Source organism: Phocoena sinus, chromosome 8, assembly GCF_008692025.1.
Source record: "Phocoena sinus isolate mPhoSin1 chromosome 8, mPhoSin1.pri, whole genome shotgun sequence".
NCBI lineage: Eukaryota > Metazoa > Chordata > Mammalia > Artiodactyla > Phocoenidae > Phocoena > Phocoena sinus.
In genome coordinates, this window is record NC_045770.1 from 13,316,783 (window position 1) to 13,329,529 (window position 12,747).

General features: G+C 54.5%; 1 protein-coding gene and 1 long non-coding RNA gene across 2 annotated transcripts; one reads left to right on the plus strand and one right to left on the minus strand.

The window, feature by feature from the left end:
* Positions 1-2,092: 2,092 nt before the first annotated feature.
* Positions 2,093-7,197, plus strand: THY1 (Thy-1 cell surface antigen). The gene is made up of 4 exons (XM_032641719.1): positions 2,093-2,216; positions 4,279-4,339; positions 4,837-5,172; positions 5,708-7,197. The coding sequence occupies exons 2-4, from the start codon at positions 4,303-4,305 to the stop codon at positions 5,818-5,820; spliced, it is 486 nt and encodes a 161-aa protein (XP_032497610.1). The 5' UTR covers positions 2,093-2,216; positions 4,279-4,302; the 3' UTR covers positions 5,821-7,197.
* Positions 6,336-8,851, minus strand: LOC116758680. The gene is made up of 2 exons (XR_004351205.1): positions 8,583-8,851; positions 6,336-7,450 (listed from the first exon to the last, which is right to left on the minus strand). It is a non-coding gene; the product is annotated as an uncharacterized LOC116758680 (long non-coding RNA).
* Between the last annotated feature and the right edge of the window lie 3,896 nt (positions 8,852-12,747).

Consider the following 12,747-nt stretch of genomic DNA (forward strand, 5'->3'; position numbering starts at 1 on the left):
ACTCCCCACCCCTTCCTGAAGTGAAGTGCTTGGGGACCCAGAAAATAGGCCAGGTCCTCATAAATTTATCAAAATAGCACAGCTAGGCCTTCCAACCAGCAACAACACTCAGAGACTGGGCCATAGAGTGGAAAACAGAGCATGCAGGGTCTTGTCCAGACAGAGCCCAGATATCTCCAGTAGTTAAGGGGCCTCTGGGTATCCTCATGTCTTGCCAAAAAAAGTAACCACCTCCAGCCCCATCTGTGTGTGTGTGTGTGTGTGTGTGTGTGTGTGTGTGTGTGTGTTCCAGTGGCGGGGTGGGGGTGGTTAGGCTGAAGCTAAAACAACTAAAGCAACTGAGCTCTGATAGGAAAGATCCCTGGACTGAGAACAAGAAAGCTGTTAAGCAGGAAAGACACTGCGTGGAGTGCCAAGGAGGAGGCTAGCACGTATTGAATGCAGCAGGAAGATGAAAGGGAAAGATGAGGTGGTGGTGGAGGTCGGCTGCCAGAGGCCAGGACATCCAGGGCCTTAAAAATTACCCTCCAAACAATGAGAAGCCAGGTCACCTGATCTTTGAAGAGGGATGGTCCCAGGCCTGGGAGCTTGTGAAAAGTGCAGACTCAGGCAGCTCTACTACTAGACTAGGGAGATCCCAGGGGGGCAGGGGCAGCTGCATTTCTCATAAAGTGCCCCAGGAGCTTCTGTTTTTTAGCAGAGCCAAGGGCCCCTGGACTTGACCATCTGCGAGGCTTGTTCCAGTTAGAAAATTCCATCATTGTAAGCGTTGGGAGGCCACCTAACCTCCAAGGGAGGGAGAGGGAAATGAATCTCCCACTTGCAAGCCCAGGGATAGCTTCCAACAGTGCCATCACACTAATGGAAACTGCAGGGAAGGAGCCAGGACCAATGTCTATGAAAGAATAGGAGAATGGGTAGGCGGGGGTGCAGAGCCAGCCCACAGGATGTCCCCACCAGAATTCACAGAGGCCACAAGGATGCAACTCAATCAAATAAACCTTTGTTCAAAAAACTTCACCTCACCTGTGGCGGGGAGAGACAAGTCATTAGCACTGGCTGTTAAAAAAAAAAATCCAAGGGCCTCTGATGACTTCAAATTAATGGGGCAAGGACAGGTGCCCCAGGGGATTAAAAGCGTGGTATTCCTTTCTAGTTGGTCCTGTCTCCTCCCCTTTCCCACAGTTCCACAATTTCCCCCTCCCACCGGTCTGGGGTGCAGCTGTGGAGTGGCTCAGCACTGAGGACTTGGGGCTCCACACCCCAAGTTGACCGGCCAGCTCTCCCACTTACTAACCATGAAGTGGGATGGAGAGTGGGCTGAGATGAACCCAGCAGATTGTGGCCATGGATGTAATGTGCCCATCAGAACGCTTGATAGAGGGTGGCACCCTTTCCCTTGTCTGAAGACCAAGAAGACAGTACTCAAGGACTTGGGTGGGAGTGGGGGCAGGAGGGGTACATGAAATTGAGAAGAACCTTCTAGCTGTCTGCACCAGGAAGTGCCAGCCCAGGAGCTGAGGGAGACAGTGCCCAAGAGCAGAAAGCCTCTGAAGGGCCGGGTGTTCTAGGTTGGGTGAGGGGGTGGAGCAGGGCTGGGGACCAGGAAAGACCAGTGCTGCCTTGCTTCTGAAGGGCTGTTCCAATGTGGAAAAACACCCTACCATCTTCCTTTGGAGAAAACCTGGACTATTGCAACACCAAAAACCTCTCACTGGCGGCTCCTGTGGAGATGGGCTCCAGCTGAAAAGGAAACGAGGAGGCATGGGCGCTGCCTAAGGGGGCTCAGTTGCCGGCCTCCATCATCCATCCCTTACCCCTTGGTTTTCCCACAGGCTTGTGAAGCCTAGGTCAGAAGAAAGGATTAAAGCCTTAAAAGGGGAGCGATCTTGGCGGGGCTCTGGGAAGCGGCTAGCGGCCCCACCCTGATCTCCAGGGTCCTGAACCCCTCCATCCCTGGTCAGGTCCGCCAGCCACAGTGAGGGCCCCCTTTGGCTGCGGATGGCCACTCTCCCGCACCAATATCGGACCGCCTCCTCCTCCCTCTGCCACCCTTTTTCCGCTACCCACTCAGCCTCTGATTGGCCGAGCCCCCGGGCCCTCCCCGCTCCTCCTCTCCCACCCCTGGTGAAAACTGCGGGCGCCGGGCAGGGTGTAGCAACTGGAGGCGGCAGCGCGTCTGGAGGAGGCTGCTGCGGCCGAGAACCGGAGCCCAGGTAGGAGCCAGAGGCAGGGCGGGACCCGGGTCGCGGGGATAGTAGGCCCCCTGGCGCCCAGGCAGGCCCTCCCGATCCGAGGCTTCGGAAAACGGTCGGAGGGCGCCCTGGGAAGGAGCCGCTCAGTGCTTGAGGAGGGGGCTGCTTGCCAGGCAGGGGCAGGAGCCGGACGCAACTGCTGCAGGCCGGGGGCCGCGGAAACTTTCGCCCGCTGGGGAACGTTCGCCTGGGGCTGGGGTGCTGGAAGGAGAACCGGGAGGAAGGGCGCTAAGGAAAGCCTTGCGTTCTGCTCTCCAGCCAGACGTCCCCAAAGCCAGCCTGCGAAGGCGGGACCAGGGTTGGGGGGCGGTGAAACTGGGGGAGCAGACGACCGCAAACTGAAGGATATCTCTGCCCTGCGACCTCGCTGCGGGCTGGGTGCGGGGCATCCAAGGAACGGGAAACCGCAGTGCCGCGGGCGGGGGCTGGGGCGGGGACTGGGAGGAAGGCTGGCAGACGGGGGAGGCGAGAACTGGAAAAGGATGAGAGAGGGGGAAGAAGGACCTCAATTGGGAAAGGAGAGGATTGGAATAGGGACACGGAATAAGGGTGGGGTTAGTCGAACGCGGGCTGGAGAGGAGGGAGCGCAAAGCTTCTCCGGGTTCTGAGCTGCGGGGACGCAAGGCCGAGGAAAGGCAGACTGCACCTCCCCTCCAGCTGTCTACCCCTCCCTTTGGCTCTACATCCCCTTGAGTCCCAGCCCCATTTCTTCCTTTCTAGTTCTAGCCGCTGCTTCCCCCGCTTCCTCTCCTAGATCCCAAGCTCGCCACCCCCTCTATAACTCAGCGTATGCTAATCTAAACCAGATGTCGACCCCCCTTTCTTCCCCAACGGCACCTCCGGGTCCCTCTCAGCAGGGGTCTGAGAGGGAACCGACTGCAGCCGCAGGCACCCGGCAGCCTCAGTCTCGCCCCTCCCTCCCCCCCTCCCCCCACTGGGCTGAGCGCCTGGGACCCTAGACGCGGCTAGCGGCGCGCCCTGCACAGCAGGGCGCACGCACCAGGGCACGGCCCCGCGCACTCGCAGGCACACGCCCCTGCTGTGGCCTCTCCCTGGCGAGCACTGCTGCAGACGGGCTAGGCTACCCGCTCTGTGTCGCCTCGCCGGGGTATAGATTCAGCCTAGGCTGCAAAAAAAAGACAGGGCAGAGAGCCTAGGCAGGGAGGCTACCGAAGCTGGACTGGAAAGCTGCAGGCCCAGGAATCCTGCCCAGAGAGCTGGACAATTGGAAACATCTTGGTTCTGATGCAGAGAACCTGTGCAATAGGATGGTACTGTCGCCTTCCCCACACACAGTCGGGAACACCCTTAGCGGTGTGCCAAGTACGGTCCTACCTGGGGCCCCACACATACCTGACCACGCTCGTCTAAGAGGCCGGCGACTAAGGCCGTGGATCACTTACTCTCCAGCAGGGCCAGATGTTTGTCATTTTTCTTAATCCCCATCACAACCCTGTGGGTATCTAAAGCCCAGGTTCATTCAGTACCTTTCGGGCATCTGTTGTATGCCAGGAACTGTTTGGGCACTGGGGATTTTCTTCTGAACGAGAAATAGGTAGGCCCTGAATGAGGAGTTTTTGTTTCATGGGTAGAGAGTTCTGATTTTGCAAGATGAAAAGGGTTCTGGAGATTGGAGACTGTACACTTCAAAGTGGTGAAGATAATAAATTGGGTGTTCTGCAAATTTTACAATTAAAAAATTAGGAAGTTCCTGACTTCCTGAAAGAAGAGGAAACGGTCAAGTTAAAGTCACTTACTCAAAGCCACCCAGCTAGTAAGTGTTCAGCACACATATACACCACGGAAGAGTGTGTTCTCCAACCCCCTTGCTTTCCCAGATGGGGAAGGGCTGAGTGGCAGTGTCACATTCACTGAGAGGTGGGAGGGGAGAGGGCTGTAGAGAGGGGCTTGGATGCCCACCGTGGCCGTTATGGCATGTCTCCCAGGGGCCCCCAGCCCTGGCAGTAAGTGCGGGCACACCTGCCCCACCTCCTGGCTGATTCCCATCCTGTTGCACCCCCAGATCCAGGACTGAGCTCTCGGCACCATGAACCCTACCACTGGCATCACTCTCTTGCTGACAGGTACCGGGCAAGGGGCAGGGCTGGGATTCCAAGCACCCTGGCTGCCTTCCTTTCAGAGAAGCTAGCTTCTTCCTCGTGACCTCAGAAAGTAGAGGTGACTAAGGGAGAGAGAGGGCTCCTTTTATCCCTAAGTCAGCTGAGCAACCTAGTTGATCTTCTGACTGCCTGGGATGGTTTTTGGAAACTCAATTCACTGAGCCTGCCCCATACTGAGTTGGAATCTCCAAGTGTGAACCAGGATGTTGCATCAACTTCCCCCAAGGGCTCCTGCCCCTGGAACATACTGGTGGGACCCACGACTAGAGTAGAGGGAGGTAGGCTGGGGCCTGCAGTAGGGAAGGTAGACTGGCCCTCAGGGACCTCTGGGCGGGGAGAGGTGCTCAGAGAGCAGACCCTGTGCCCTTCCCTGGCCAGGCCTTTCTCTACTGTTAACGTGGATGGGAGGCCCCCTGCTCTACAGGTCCTCACCAACTTGGAGGGGGCACTGCTGGTGCCAGTCTTACAGGTGGCCCGTGGGCAGAAGGTGACCAGCCTGACAGCCTGCCTGGTGGACCAGAGCCTTCGTCTAGACTGCCGCCATGAGAATACCACCAACCTGCCCATTCAGTACGAGTTCAGCCTGACGCGTGAGACAAAGAAGCACGTGCTCTTTGGCACCATTGGGGTCCCTGAGCACGCATACCGCTCCCGAACCAACTTCTTCAGCAAGTACAATCTCAAGGTCCTCTACCTGTCGGGCTTCACCACCAAGGATGAGGGGACCTACACGTGCGCACTCCACCTCTCTGGCCAGACTCCCATCGTCTCCAACAGGAATGTCTCTGTGCTCAGAGGTGAGGCAAACCCCCAACAAGACCAAGGAAGCTGGGAGAGGCAGGCTGGGGAGGAACGGGCTGGCTGGGACAGCTGGCAGTCCCCTTGGCTGGGCCACAATAGGGAGTGGCCCCATAATTTCTCTCTCCTTCCCCCCACTGCTGCCTGTGCCTGGGGGAATCGCTACCTTCAGCATGAATGGGGGAAGGGCTAAGGGGACAGTCAGACAAGCAGAGTGGTGTGGCAGACGCTTCCCCCATGACTGCGGGCAAATCACCTGGCCTCCCCAAACTTCCTTCTCCCCACCTGGAAAACAGGACGGCACTAGCTACCTCACCCACAGTTTGCTTGTGATGATATTCGTTCAAAGTCTCAGGAACCTGCAAACGGGAAAGATGGTTGGTTCTGTCAGACCAGGTTGGCCCTGGTTCCAGCCAAGACATCATGGCGCCACCCTCCCCAAGGGAAAGCAGCCTTGCCCTGGGCCTGGGCCTGCCCGAGTCCCGGCCGCTCTTCATTCCCGCCCTGCCTCTCTGCCCCGTCCTCTGTCCACAGATACACTGGTCAAGTGCGGAGGCATAAGCCTGCTGATCCAGAACACCTCGTGGCTGCTTCTGCTTCTGCTCTTGCTGCCCCTCCTGCAGGCCATGGATTTCATCTCCCTGTGACTGGCTGGGCCCATGGAGAATACAGGAAGCCACAAGGCCCAGTCCAGAGACCCTGCTTCTCGGAGTCAGTTGACCCCGCTCCCCCCAACCTCCCACATACCTTGGGGAGAAGTGGGGACCCCACCGCCCCTAAGGAATCCCACTGCTGCATGCCATTATCTCCCATCCCCCACTGCCACCCCCTACCCTCTCCGCACGCCACTGCCTATTTGTATCCTTTGTTCCAGAGCTGCTTCTGTCTGGTTTATTTAGGACTTATCCTACCTTTTCTTTGGCAGTTTGCGAAAAGGGAAGCCAGGGTTGGGGACCTGATGGAGAGTGAGGGGATGGGAGGGGTATCAGTCCCTGGGGCCGGTCATCCTTGCCCACCGGGACTAGAGGCCTGGGAGAGACCTGGGCGAGGAGGGGAAGGGGTGTGTTTGGCCCTAGCACATCCCTCAGCAGTAGGGATGGCGCCTGAAGACCCCGGATGTGAGGGCGCTGCCAAGCGTTTGTGGCCCATCCTGTGAGGAGAGAACCGAGCGTCTCCACGAGCACTTTCCGTCACAGAAAAAAGCTGCCTTCTTACCCTACAGAAGTCCCCAACGGGCCTTGGGCCCGGCGTCTGGTCCAGTGAAAATGCAGATTCTGCCCGGGAAGCAGTGCTGATGGGCTGGTGAGGCAGGTGGAAGGCAGGGTCCATCATCCCTCCCCCCACTGAGGAAGCTAAAAATGGGAGCTAGTGTCTCTCACTGGCTCGGCCAGCAGTTGGGAGGTAGCAGAGGAGGACAGGCCCCCTCCCAGGCTATCCCAAGCTCCTAGGAGCTTCCAGAACTCAGACCTGGAGGCAGTAAATCAGGTGGAGCCCCTGGTTGAGCCACACAGAGTTCGGCCCACGTGTTCCCCCAGGAGGCTCTTCCGTCTTCCCCCAGCAGTGCCCGAGCCTTCAGATAGGCCCCCGCCCCAGAGGCCTGCCTTCTTAGGGACCTCTCGGGGGCCTGGGGCTGGCCGTGGGGTGATACCCATAAGTGGACATGCCTCGAGGGGTGGCTTTTCCCAGCAGCCAGCTCTGCACCCGGTGGCTCTTCCCCGTCCTGTGACCGTGTGTAGTGCCACCCCAGCTTATGGCGTCTCACTGAGGAAAAAGAATACTGTACAATAAAACCAAGCCTCTGGAATCTGTCCTCCTGTCTGTCTCTGCTTTGCTCCTCTCTCCCCCAGGCCCGCCCCCCTCCCTTAGCCTTGAGGGCTGACCCGCCACCTCCTCCTCTCCCGAATCCCTGCTTTCTGCAGCCCTTCTCCTCCCCCCTGCCCCCCAGGGGTGGACCACTGCATGCCCGGCTTCTCAGAACCACTCTAACACGGCACGTTTGCCCAAATAAACAAATGTTCCCTCTCTGTGGACTCACCTGCCCCATGTGTGGGCCAAGTCGCATGGCGCTGGTTCCAGAACGTGCTAACAGGCACTAAGGCACGGAGTCTGCCTTCTTGGGTCTGGATGTCCTCAGAAATGCCCCGTCAGCTTACAGCTGCTATAGAGAGGGGCACAGAGGGGAGGCTCGGGAAGCGAGGCGGTACGCAGGAGCTGCCGTCATCATCAAGGTGTGAGGACAAGCATCTCTTCTTAACTCCAATATGGCCACATAAAGCACTGGGGGTGGGGAGAGAACACTGAGGCCCGTCCCCAGCTCCCTCCCCGAAAAGTCACTGAGTAGAAAGCGCCCCTTGGTAGAAGGGACTAGAACAGCATCACAGGGTGGTTCTGGGTCTCAGTTGCTGCCAGAGTGAGGCAGCCCCGAGAAGGGAATCTGGGGGAGGACAGTAGTGACTACCCAGAAGCTGACTCATTTGGTATTTAGCGCTGGGTAGGATGGTTTTTCTGAGCATTTACTTAAAGGCCCAGGATCTAAACTCACGCCACTGACTCCCACTCTTGCGACACCTCCCATTGATACCTGAGCTTTGCCAGTGACCCCCGTAGTGGCCAGGCCGGAAGAGGGCAAGAGAAGCCCTCAAGGAAGAGAGGGAGCTGCCCGAGTCACCGACCACGGGGACCCACCCATCCCCACATGGGCTGTTGGCCACTCAGGACAGTGTAGCCAGCCTGGACACAGGGCCCTTTTGCTCTGCCCTGCTTGCAGCCAAAAAATGAAGAGCCTTTGTAGGGGAAGGGAGTTCAAATGCCACCCTCGGGGCAGTAAGAGCTAAAGCTGGAAGGTCTTTCTGGAAGGAACTGGGAAGCCAAGTGTGCAGCCTCAACTGTGAGAAGCCATGAGACCCTGGCACCTGTGTGAGCCTCCTGTGTGGTCTTTGTCACCCTGGCACTGTTTCCTTGAAGAGTTTAGCGGCCCCTCAACATGGGTCTCTTTGCAGCCACGCCTGTGGGAGAACAGCTTAGCTTCAGAAGACACAGAGGCCTCTGAGGCCCAGGGGCTATAGGAAGGCTGGGACAGAGAAGAAAGGAACAGGCCTGGACCTGGGAAGGGGCTCAACGATTTAAAGGCAGAGCCGTCGGGCCTCACAGCACAAGCCAACCCAGAAAGACTGCGGGCCAGGGCTGCGGTGGGCTCCCGGGGCCAGTCCACGACGGCAGCCAGTTCCTCCCCGGTCACGTCAGGAGAGCTGAAGAGGGCTGCGGCACGTCTGCAGGGGCTTGGCTAGTTACAAAGAGGGCTGGGGCCGGCCCTGGTTCCTGCACACATGCCCAGAGCCCACGCCACCGAGCCCCTTCCCATTCCTCCTCACCCCTCCCCCACATCCCCCTTGGCCATCTTGGTCCTTACCTTAGGGCATGGAATCCTTGCTCAGTAGAAAGAGAAAGAAGCCCCTCTCCACACATCCGTCCACTGAGACAGGAGCACCTGCACACGGTGCAGCATGAGGGTCTTCCCAACACCTAGGGGCTCCCTCGGGAAGAACAAGGGGTGTCACCGTGGGGAGACGCACAGGGACTTTCTCTAGCCAACCAATAAATGTACCCAGCGTCCAGGGGACCCGTGACACACATCCTCCAGCCCCTGCCCCGCCCCCAGCATGATGTCCCTGTCCTCACTGTGTCTGCAGCTCCCGTGTTGTGATGGGCAGGTTTGTCTTTACATGTGAAAGAAGCAAGTCCCAGGTTAGGAGTAAAGCACTTCCTCATCTACCGCTGAGGAATCAGTGGGCCTGGAGTCCTTCAGAGTTCTGGCAAAGCGTGAGGGTCGTCAGCTGCCTCCTGCTAACCCTGAAGCAGGGCTTCTGGACAAAGGTGGGATTGCCTCCTGCCCAGGGCTCTCAGGCCCCGGATGTGTCCCACCCCTCGGGAGTATCATGTCACGTGAAGACTCCCAGGAGGGGTCTTTGCCTGGCAAAGGGAAGACCTGGGGGCAGGGAAGCTATGGAAGTGGGCACATGCTGTAGAGGGCAGTGTAGGACCAAGGGGAGAGTTCTGCGGAGACCAAGTGTGGCTCTACACCGGAAGGGGCCGTTGATGGCTGGAGCCGCCCAGCTGCAGAGGCAGGAGTGCCTGGCAGTGGGCATGGTCAGTGGAGGCCACCTGTCCAGCCTGCAGGAAAGCAACTTCCTGAATTCAGTGGGAACCTGGGCTAGATGACCCTAGTCATTTCACCCTTCAGTGCCTCATTTTTCTGATTTCTAAAATAAGATGGGGGACGGGAGGTACATCTGGTGGTGCAGTGGTTTAAGAACCCGCCTGCCAATGCAGGGGACACGGGTTCAATCCCTGGTCTGGGAAGATCCCACATTCCACTAAGCCTGTGTGCCACAACTACTGAGCCTGCACTCTAGAGCCTGTGCTCCGCAACAACAGACGGCACTGCAACGAGATGCCCGCGCACCACAATGAAGAATAGCCCCCGCTCGCTGCAACTAGAGAAAGCCCATGTGCAACAACAAAGACCCAACGCAGCCAAAAATAAAATAAATAAATAAAAATAAGATAGGGAAATTCCCTGGCTGTCCAGTGGTTAGGACTCCACACCCCCACTGCAAGGAACTAAGATCCCGCAAGCCGTGCGGTGCAGCCAAAATTAAAATAAAATAAAATAAAAAATAAGATAGTAGTGCTGGAATGATTTATTTGTACAAAAAACGTTAAGTACCTGGCTGTGCTAAGAGGTAAAAGACATAGCCCCTGGCTGAAGGAATCTACAGCCCAGTAAGAAGTGAGGAATTGATTTCAGTGCAGTGATTGGTGCTAGGAGGCAGAGAAGCTGTGGCAGACACTGCTTGAGGGTTTTCCAACATGTATTCTCTCTTTCTTTCTCAGCAATAGGACCCACAAATTAGAACTAGATTATATGGTCCAGAATAAAGACTACATTTCCCAGCTCCCTTGCAGCAAGATGTGCACATGTGTCTAAATTCTGTCCAATGGAACATTAGCACAAAATAATGTGTACAATTTTTATGAAGTGCTCTTAAAGGGAGAATGTGTGCTTTTCAGACCCTTTCACCTTCATGCTGGCTGGAATGTGGAGTCAATGGCTGGAACTGGAGCAGCCATCTTGGAACATGAGATAGAAGTTTTATGTTACACATCACAAAGTACAACAGCCTGGATTCCTAGTGATGTTAGAACTGTCAGAGCAGCCATGGAATACCATGTTAGAGTTACTCTTATTTGGATTTTCTGCACTCACAGTTGAACCTAAATGTACCTTAAAAAGAAGCTGTTATTTAACACAACTAAACTGTACACTTAAAAATGGTTAAGACAGTAAATGTTACCACACACACACACACACACACACACACAAGTCAAATTTAGAGAGACAGAAAGTAGAATGGTGGTTGCCAGGGGCTACAGGGAGGGGACATGGGGAGTTATTATTTAGTGGGTACAGAGTTTCAGTTTTGCAAGATGAAAAGAGTTCTGGAGATGGATGGTGGTGGTAGTGGCACAACACAATGTGAGTGTATTTAATGCCACCAAATGGTTATATGTATTTTACCACAATTTTTTTTTTTAAAAAAGGAAACAGCCAAGGCACAAGGGGACTTTTTGGTGTGCTTACACGAGCACTTACATTTGTCAAAATTCATCAAACTGTACACTTAAAATGGGTGAATTTCCTCAAATGTAAGTTTTACCTCAGTAAAGTGCTATGAGAATACATATGTAGGGCCCCTAGCCAGGCTAGAGGGCTTCCCAGAGGAGGGGTCATGGTAGGAGTTAGCATGAAAAGCAGGCTCTACTATTTCGTAAGCTGATCACAAAGAAAGCAATGTTATTTTATTTCTTCTATATCCTGAAAGACTTGGGGAGGGGAAGTAGAAGCCATTGCGGGTTTAGTCCGAGGACAGGCCTCAGTCCCTCTCTCAGGCAACACAACTGCTGGCTGATACAACAGCCCTCAGAGCACATGGGCCCTTCATCAGGGTCCCTGCCCCAGTCATATCCATTCAAACATTTACTAAGTGTGCACCCCATGCCAGGGAGTGTAACTATCCGTGCAAGGTAATGAGAAGAGACCTGTGAATGGTACAGACAAGTTCCTTCCCCATAAAACTTATATTGTGGTACAGGAGATGGACATGAAGCAAGTAAACCAATCAGACGGAGGGAACACGAAGGGTTCAAGGTGTCCAGGCGAGGAGGGGTACAAGATGTCACTGAAGGCGAATTCTCTGGAGATCCAGTGGTTAGGACTTGGCACTCTCACTGCGGGAGCCCTGGGTTCGATGGTCAGGGAACTAAGTTCCCACAAGCCACGCAGAGCAGCCAAAGAAAAAAAAGTCACTGAAGAGGTAGGCGAAAGCCAGGTCCCACAGGGCCTTGGAGGTCATGGTGAAGAGTTCGAATTTTATTCTAAGGGCAATAGGGAAGTGATAAAGGACTTGTTCTAATAATGTTTTTAGAAGATCCCTCTTGCTGCTTTGTTGAAGATGAACTGGAGAAGAATAAGAGCAGAAGCAAGAAATCAGAAGGGTACTGCCATAATCCTAAAAGAGATGATGGTAGCTTGGACAAAAATTGCATGGCAAAAACAGAAATGGTGACTTTGAGATACGTACAGAGTTAAAACTGGGAGGACTGGGCTTCCCTGGTGGCACAGTGGTTGTGAGTCCGCCTGCCGATGCAAGGGACACGGGTTCGCGCCCCGGTCTGGGCCGCGGAGCGGCTAGGCCCGTGAGCTATGGCCACTGAACCTGCACATCCCGGAGCCTGTGCTCCGCAACGGGAGAGGCCACAACAGTGAGAGGCCCACGTACCGCAAAAAAAAAAAAAAAAAAAAAACTGGGAGGACTGGTGAATCTGAGTAAGGTCTGTGGATTTTACCAATATTGATTTTCCCAGTGTTGATACTGTACTACAGTTGTATTAGATGTTACCACTGGGGACTTCCCTGGTGGTCCAGTGGGTGAGACTCCATGCTCCCAATTCGGGGGGCCCGGGTTTGATCCCTGATGGGGGAACTAGATCCCCGCATGCATGCCGCAACTAAAACAAAAAAGATCTCACACGCTGCAACAAAGATCCTGCGTGCCACAACTAAGACCCTGTGCAAACAAAATAAATATGTGTGTAAATATATATATATTTTTTTAAATGTTACCATCGGGGGAAATTGGATGAAGGGTACGCAGGACCTCGTCATACTATTTTTGTAACTGTTGTAAATTTTTAATTATTTTCAAATAAGAGTTTTTTTAAATTCTCAACAACCAAAAAAAAAAAAAAAAGATGGCAAGTACTAACTCCAGAAACGCCAGAGGGAGGAAAAAAAGAATTCTAATCATATAGCACATTACACAGCTTAGATGTGAAATATTTACAGAGTCATACTAATATAAACACTACACAGTGATTTTAACCAAAATTTGTGATAAAGCTATATTGGAGGATGGGAGAAGGCTAAGTATATGTGTTTAGTGGGGGAGAAATGGGCATTAAGAGAGCTAAATCTCATTTTCCAGAGGTGAAAGTCTTAAAACTGAAAAATCAAG